The sequence below is a fragment of the Leptonotus elevatus genome, chromosome 6 (genome assembly GCF_054856555.1).
Source record: "Leptonotus elevatus isolate MCC_2025b chromosome 6, RoL_Lele_1.0, whole genome shotgun sequence".
In the NCBI taxonomy this organism is placed as follows: domain Eukaryota; kingdom Metazoa; phylum Chordata; class Actinopteri; order Syngnathiformes; family Syngnathidae; genus Leptonotus; species Leptonotus elevatus.
In genome coordinates this window covers 18,683,951-18,692,761 of record NC_141244.1, presented here as the reverse complement: position 1 = coordinate 18,692,761, position 8,811 = coordinate 18,683,951, and the positions used below count along the sequence as shown (strand labels likewise).

The 8,811-nt window shown below is 37.8% G+C and overlaps 1 protein-coding gene across 3 annotated transcripts in view; it reads right to left on the bottom strand.

The window, feature by feature from the left end:
- Positions 1-307: 307 nt before the first annotated feature.
- The window catches only part of dgkb (diacylglycerol kinase, beta), a 53,970-nt gene continuing 45,466 nt past the window's right edge, over positions 308-8,811 (bottom strand). For all 3 annotated transcript variants that reach the window (XM_086078319.1, XM_086078320.1, XM_086078321.1), the window contains 3 exons: positions 7,438-7,558; positions 7,221-7,281; positions 308-4,024 (listed from right to left, as the gene is read on the bottom strand). In XM_086078319.1, the coding sequence (XP_085934445.1) occupies positions 3,917-4,024; positions 7,221-7,281; positions 7,438-7,558 (290 nt within the window). In that variant the 3' untranslated portion in view covers positions 308-3,916. The remainder of the gene's footprint in view (positions 4,025-7,220; positions 7,282-7,437; positions 7,559-8,811) is intronic.

Here is an 8,811-nt window from a genome sequence, read left to right as displayed (position 1 = left end):
AGAACGATTGAAGCAATGGTAGTTATTACAAAAGCGGCCGGCACGTGGCAGCAGAGTATAAGAGATCAACCAGGGGCCATGTTGAAAAAAAGTTTATTTACCCACTGTTTTAAACAGATTTGTGAATAATGATGAAACTTAGCTATATTGATGCTAATTGCTACAAAACGAAAACAGATAGAAATATCATTTTTTTTCCTGATGAAAGAAGAGACTCTAATCTTTATTTTGGTAGTCTTGATGTTTTTATAGCAAAACAGAACACAATATTTTGTGGACCTTGCAAAATCAGTCAAAATCCGGTAAAACAGCCAGAAGCGAAGGGGGCTGCTTCAGTGAAAATGGCTGGGAGTGAATGAGTTAAACACGACCTGTGAGGCATGAGAATCAATTTCAGCTGTCGTACGCGACAATATCGTGGATGAAACAAGGAAAAATGTCAGGCAAAAACAAGCAGTAGTAGTAGTGAGGCTAGTTATTAGCTTAAATATTAGTTTATCTTGATAATAAGGCTTTTTTTCCCCCCATTCAACTTTTTTTCTTTAATGTCCCAGCTTTTGAACACAGCACAAATGGAATAAAAGAATAGACTTCCTTGCTGATGTACCCGTCATATTCCAAGGCAGCAATGCCAACATTCAAGGGGGATGTTATTACAAAAGAATGAATCATGCGGCATTCTAAAAAAAAAAAAGGCTTCTGACCTAACTGAATTCAAGTTTGCAAGCGTGTAGCGTTCACAAAGACTGAAGGCCGGATCCCATCTTTACATCTAACACTCCACCTGAAAGGCGGACACATCGGAAATAGTCTGATGCTGCCATCTTGGATCCAGGTGGGTTTACGTGAGCGGGGGCGGGTGATGCAGATGCAACACGAAGGGTCACCGCACTCGCCACCTGACACCGACACGCTCAACAGCCACAGCGGCACGTCGGACAACATGGAGGGAAAACTATTTAAGTGTTGCACATTACTGAGAACTGTTTCTAATATTTTGACGGAAGTAGCCAACATTTATTCTGCTGAACGCTGAATGCAAATTATTAATTGTAGTTAAATGATAAATGATTTCAAACAAAAACTTGAATTGCAATTTGTCTAAGGTGGGAATCAAACCCTTGCCTCCTGTTTACTGGTCAAGACCCGCCACTGTACTCACTGATCCGCAGAGGACTTGCTGTCCTCGTTGTGAAATGGTACTGAAGGGTGTCTTGCTGATTACTGGGAACGAAAACATGATGAACAGTTGTATGTATGGAAGTGGGCGTGGCAAGTGTGACTTAGAAAGAGTTCAATGTCAGTCCCTTTGAAAATGAATAGGGAAAAGTTGATATTTAATACTGTAAGTTGAGGCAAATTTGAATGGTGTCAATCGAAAATATTATCCGGAAGTTATTGCGTGGCAAAAAAAGTGAGTGCCTGAAATAATAAAGGTTAGAAACAACATAAGATGAACAAACAGCAGAAATCATGGCAAACTTTTTTTTCTTCTTCCAATTTTGACAATTTAATTACAGTATCTTCTTCATCTTAATTGACATCAACAGGCATTTTTTTTTCTCCCCTTTAGGGAGAAACAACAGGTGGCAGTATTTTCCAGAGTGAAGAAGAACATGTTCAAAATACAAACCAAAGACTCGTTTCTCACATTTTAAAGAGCGTAAAAACCATGCAGGAGTGCAATGACGACATTTATCAGCCATGCTGCTCACGCTGTGACCATCGTCCCCAAATGCAGATGTGGACACATCGCGTGACATAATAATTGATTTCCGCAATTAAGTCACAGGGGGGTATTTATTTCTTCATTTGCGGGTGTCTATAAGGTGCGAGGCCTTAACTGGAGCACACTCTTTTGAACAATATTCAACAATGTTAGCGGAATATTGCAATTTATGCGAATCGCAAGCTCTCCCGAAACATAAACATAACACACAACTGCAGCTTGATTCATCCGAGGGACTGATTACATGCCTTGCTAGGTGCTGCTGTTTTGGTTAGCAGCTCGTGTCCGCGAGTAAATGGTAATTACACTGACTATCCCCGTTTTGTTTTGTTTTCAATTCATTCTTAAATCGTAGGTGTATATAATTCATAATTTTGTAGGTACGTACGTACGGTGTTTGATTAAACGCTGTCACTGTGAAACTTGTCTGCATTCTTTGTTTCCTAGAAAGAATAAAAAATATTGGTGTGGCACTTTCTCGAAAAAAATAACTCAACTGGCAATAAAATAAATAAATACATTTGTTTTAATGTATGTATAAATATTTATTTGATGAATAATTTTTTACTGTATTACACATTACTGGTGAAATTTTAATGTTAAAATAAGATAAAATTGCATTTTCCTAAGCGGTTTTATATGAATAAATACTATTTCATTTAATTGTTTACATTAGTTTACATCCTATAAAGACAAAAAAAAAGGTGACCCTTTGCTATAAAGAAAACATTTCGGTTGCTATAAATTAATAAATACTTTATATCTGTTTTCTGCATACATGATTTTACATTTAATTTACAGTATTTTTTTTTTTAATGGTATACTTTTTTCATTTATTGGAATATTTACCGCTAGCATTATTTTTGGTATGTTTCATTTCAAATGTCATATATTGTGATCTTATTTATACACAAGAAAAAGCACTTTCACAGTTGGTTCCCTTACTGTAGCCCATAACTGAACTATCACCCTAAAGCCGAGGTATGTAGCAAGCCGTCTTATTTGGTGTACTGTTACTTACAACCCAGTTTAATACTCATTTGTGTGGGTGTGTGTGTGTGGGCGTGTGTTTTGCATGGATGAACTGAGCAAAAATCAGTTAAGACATGTTACCTTCTTAACGGAACATCTGCATGGGAAAGTCATTTGGGCTGCTTTATCCACTCAAAAAATACTCGAGAACCTGGTTAAAACTCAGCCATCCGTTCCTGTAAAAGAAGTGGCATGCGTGTATTTTTTTTTCTTTCTTCTCAACAATCAATGACGACTGGCAGGAGTGAGCCACGGACATGAAAAGGTAACGCAAGCGAGGTGACCATCAAATGCAGAGAAAAATCACATTACAGGCGCACAAAAATTAATAATAAAGAATAATAGCTATATACTGTAAATTAATTAACTCATTCACTGCCATTGACGGCTATAAATGTCTTCAATTAATTTGAACTATTTCTATTAGTTTACATTTTTTTTCACTTTTGTTAACAAGAGTATGAAATCTTAGATTTTTTTAATTGTACATGTAGAACAGATATGAAATTTGTAATTAATCGTGAGTTAACTATGCGATTAATTACGATTAAAAACTTTAATCGCCTGACGGCCCAAATTTTTTAATTATCTTTTTTTTTTTTTTTAATTTATGGCAGTGATTTAATGCGGCATTACCTTGACTTAGGAGTTTCAACTGTTCAGTGGCTGGCTCCTAACTGAATTTACTTACTACATTTTGCCAATTGAATCTTTTTTTTTTTTTTTGTAGATTCAGTGCTTATATTACCACAGAATACAATATTCTATGGGTCTGGAAAGAACAGTCCAAAATCTCGCTTGTAAGTCAAATTATGGCTCACAACACAAAGCATAAAAATACCGACCAAGCGATGGCTCGTAACTTGAAAAACTGGCAAGTTAAGGTACAACTGTGATGTGCAGAGGCCTCGTGACAAAACACATTCCTCCACCATAGCCCAGCAGTAATAATTCATAAAAAAAAAAAAAAAAGGCGCCCCGAGACCCACCTAGCAGAACCTACACTTTGCTACGACACGCTGAGCTATCAAGCAGGCAAGCACGCGAGCCCCACGCATCTCCTAACGGGTCCAAGAGAGTCGGGTGATCGGCCCGTGCGAAAAGATTTGCCGCTTCTGACGAGGACTTCGAGGACCTGTGAAGCATTTTAAGGGATCAGTCATTGCTCTCGGCTCGCCTTCTCCTCACCAGCGAGGAGAGAAAGCTTCGACTCTGCTGAGGGCCCATCAGCATGGGGGCCTGGTTCTTGTGGATGATCTCGATCTGGCAAGAAGAGGAACCGGGCAGACGTTAAGGGAGTTATTCGCCCAGTACAGTTTTCCCCCGTTATGACAAAGTTGTGGATCTGCTGATTAGCCAATTTTTTAACGAATCAATTTTCACAGACTTTTACGTTATACAGGCAAGTTCGAATTGAGAATTGCATCTTATTTGGAGAACTGTAGAAGCAAGTGTCTTCTGACTGTTTCCTCCTGTCTGCCATTTCTTGTTATTGAGTGAGTGACAAAGGACTAGGGATATAATGATTATTGGCTGGATCGATTATGAAGCATATCAGCATCTGCCTTTTTTTTAATTAGGACGTCCGATACGATTTTTTTTTTTTAATTGGGTTATTTTTACACTGCTTTAGAGCCAAAATGCTGGGAAATTCCTGCACTCTTTGCTTGCTTTTAAAAGTAACAATAATTGAAAGGCTAACATATTGACATTTTGAAACTTATTTACAGAAAAAAAATCTAACTTTAGGGAGCTATTTATTTGTTAAAGTATTCATTTAACTTTCTAAGACATGCTCCTGTATTTAATTTTTTTTTTTTTTTTTAAACAATGATGTCTACTGTCAAAGACAAAAAACAAATAAGTTGCTAATCTGAAAAGGTGTTTAAAGCTTGTATCGCACTAAACTACGTTTGCGAAGATAGAGAATGTTGATTTCTTGACAGAGTTCATTCAAGGTCAAAAACATTTAGCTGGTGTTGGCATGTTTAAAATTTCCTTGTGACAAAAAAAAACCGATTTGAACTTTTTTTCCTGACATGAAAAACTGAAAACTGTTGAAGAGCGTCTGGCGAATGTTTGCGACCTTGAACGTAGCCTGACGAACCATAACAAGAAATCAACATTCGCAAACATATGCTTATGAGCAAAAAAAAAGTGTTAATACATTCCATTGTGTTTAAAGGAAGTGGGAGGGGTCAAACTATATACTGAATATAAAAAAAACATTTCTATGGCCTCCCTTATATAACATATTTTCACCTATCATGCACTGGTAGCTCTGTAATGTATCCTAGCGATAAATGGGGATTCATTGCCAATAGTTTGTGTTATGAGTTTAAGTTTAAATTTATTTCTTGACAATAATATTTTCTATGCAGCCTCACTAGTCTAAATACGGTATTCTGGTTAATATTGCGTTAGTGGAATATGAGTTAAGCAAGAACTCCAGCCTTTTTTATCAGTATTAGAAGACAGCCATTTTGTGAAAAAGACATCACAGTTGCTCAGGTCTCAGGTAACAACCAATCACAGCTCAGCTTCAGAAAACAAGTGGGCTGTGATTGGTCGTTGCCTGAGTCCTGAGTTGCCTGACTGTGATGTCATCTTCAGTCGACAGCAAGTGGCAAAATGGCCGCCCCCTGAGATGGATAAAAAATGACTTGATTTTGCTTCATATATAAATGTAATATTAATCAGAATGTCAAGTTTAGACTCGTGATGTGACAAATAACATTATTGTCAAGAAATGTTGCGACTTATACGAAGATCAGACATTTTTCCCGCAGCTGTCCATGATGAAATGTAATTTGTTCACATCTGTCTCCACACAGCACAAGTGTTTTCTCCCTGAAAAGGGCTTGCACTTTTTCACAATGAAACACGTCGCCTTCTTTGAGCTTGTTTTGTCTTCAATTATGTTACGACGGCCCTCTCACGCTGAAGCGCGGCACACATTTCCATACACGGCGCCCGGCGAGGCGCAGCGTGACCAAACGAGCGGCCCGCGAGGGCTCTTCAGCGCCGTAACATTTTCCTCACCGGCTTCTTCTTCTTCTTCTTCTTCGCGCGGCGTGTGTTGTTTAAACGCTGGCAGAAAACATCACAGTCCAAATGGGATGTTAACCCGCTAATTATTAACAACAAGTATGCAAATGCCGCCGCATGAATAAACATATTGACGAGTGTCTGTCAGCGCATTTGCATTTCTGAGCGATGTCTGACATGTTTCGCTTTCGCTTTGATGAACAGGTTGCGAGATGTTACGCTCTTTTCACGTGTGATTGCACTAATGGAGGCTAATTATTCTTTCACTTTTACTACATGCATAGCACAGATTAGTCATCACCCAAATATAATTTACTTCAATGTACTTTTCACAAGTTCAAAAGCAAAAGTTTTAGCAAGCGATGGCTTGCCGCGGTTTTCAACCACAAGAGGTTGGACAGGCCAGCCTTAAGGCACTCCACAAGGCAGCTTAGAACTTGCAAATGACCCAGATTACAACATACAAGCCTTTCTTGTATGTCTACAAAATTTTAAGCTTCCAGCACGAGATGGTGGCAGCCATCTTGCTAACAAGCAGCAGTTTGACAGATAAAGAAAAAGAGGGCAGGTGTTCACTTTAAACTATTTATTGCTACTCCCAGTTGAAGTTTACTTTCTGTACATAACCAAAATAACTTAACTTTGTCTTCCAAACGTTCGCTAGCTTAATGCTATCATATAATGCAAAATGCTATAGTTGGGCTAATGAAACTAGCATTGATGTTGCCGTATATTATTAACCTTTCAACAACTTATATTAGAAAACAAAAAGTAGCAAAACATGCAGCCAAATCATACACTTGGAAGATATTCTTTATCCTCTGCATAAAATGCAGCTTTTGTTTCATGGTTTTCTTCTGTATGTTAAGCATTTTTTGTATGTATTATATAGTGGTGGCACACCAGGAAGAACATTACCGTTACACATTCTTTTATTTATTTTTCAAATAAAGTACAATGCTGTAGAGTGCTTTTGTGTTATTGAAACACATGACAAAAATTGTTGTTGCATGTTGTATTCACTATTATATCTCCAAACGTGATATATTATTTTTTTTGTAAAAAAAAAAAAGATATATTTTTTTTAAACATGAACACATTTAGATACATTCTTTTGGTACTGTAGGACATAATAAAAAGTTTTTTATCAGCAAAGAAAAAAACAAACCCTCACTTCTTTCCTTTGGATAAACATACAAACATGTTAAAATGGTGTAGCGCTTCAATTTCGTGTTTGAGTCAAGATGTGAATGGTATGCTCCACTTCAGAATCCATTGGTACATTCCATCCATGTTGTCTTACACTGGCTTCCACGAACCGGGAAAATGTCTGTCTGTGTTTTTTCGTCATTGTTTAAATTGGCCTTGGCGAAGGTTTTTGCATAGACAAAAGATACGTTCAAAAACTTACAGTGCATGGAGTCTGCATCCAAGGTTCACCATCAATCTGCATGGGAAGTGATTTGCTGGTTCTGCAACAGAGGATTCAAAGCTATCAATTCAAGAGTTAGAAGTTATTAATAAAGCGTGTCTCGTGTGGAACCTTTGTTAAGTAAATCGGCAGCAATCAGTCAATGCAGAAAGGAATTCCATTTTTGAATTTGTATCTTTTCATTATTAGCCCTAACCTGATGGTGACGGAGGAGCACTGCGCCAGGCGTCTTCCGGCGCTCTTCAGACCCGTGTAGATCTGACCCATCTCCATGGCTCCCTCCAGCCCGACCACCTCTAACAGCTGATCGGACAGGTCTGAAAGAAACACACAAAGGAACTATTCAGATCCAACTAGTTTGCTGGCTAAACGGGCTGCAATGGGCCAGTAAAGAGAAAATAAAAGTTTGGCACAATTTTATTCTCAAAATTCTGACTATAATCTCAGAATTATGACTTTATTAGTGCTACTGTTAGTCTTAGAATTCTGAGAATAATTAGCTAGTATTATTGAGTTAAACTAATGTATTAGAGATTATTTATTTACCATATCCATAAATGATTGTCTTCTTTATTTATTTTATTTTTTTGGTCTTCTGAATGTTTGTTCTTTTTTTCCTCTTTCTTCCATAACAACTGTATGTTGAAAGAAGCACCAGTAATATATTGTGTTTGTGTGGAAATGTGTGAGTGTGGCGTCGGATACGTGTACGTGTATATATCTGTAGGTTATGTGAATATGTAAGTTTCTAACAAGTACCGTATGTTTTGAGTTTTTTTGTTCATGTCTGTGACAGAATTATATTTGTTTTGTTGACATAGACCTTGGTTTAGCTTGTCTGTCAGATTGTTTTTTTTTTATGTGTGTGTTTTTTTGGTTTCTCGGGATTTGTTGGTTATGTTTGGGACGTTTGTTTTTTGTGTTATGAAAAAAAAGAGAACATTTGTTCAAATAAAAAAAATATTTTTTAAAAAGAGAATAAAGTGAGAATCCTGCCAAACTTTTTTTTCCCCCTCTCTTCACTGGCCCTAATCCTCTTCCGTAGGTGTGTGACCATCAATAGAAAGCATAAGATTCATTCAAATCCAACTAGCTTCCTGCCTAAATGGGCTGCCATAGAAATACGAAATAAAATATTTAGGGAGGAAGTGGAAGTTTGGCGCAGGAACATAAGGAAAAACCAGCAGACTAATTCAGACCCAAGTTCCACACAAACCCTCAGTCGTGTTATAAGTAAAGAATATATTGAAGAAAGTCGGTGTAAAAGAACAAAAGACGCCACGCTCTTTCCTCACTCGTACATCTGCATCTGAGACACGTAAACGGTGAGTTAAAAACAGCAGCGTGTCAATTAATTAGATTGCACCGGCAATGCCAGGCAATCTTGTGATCATATCATTATTAATTTGCACTGATGTGTATTGATTTTGGCCCTGTTGGAGGCTGGATGTCACGCGGGGCCCCATCTGCTTCAGCCTCCGACGCTTCCCTCCTCAAATTAAGGAGCCGCTGCCGTCCCGGTCGGGAGCGCGTTCACATTAATTGAAAGCCATGCTTTCTCTTTTTTAAG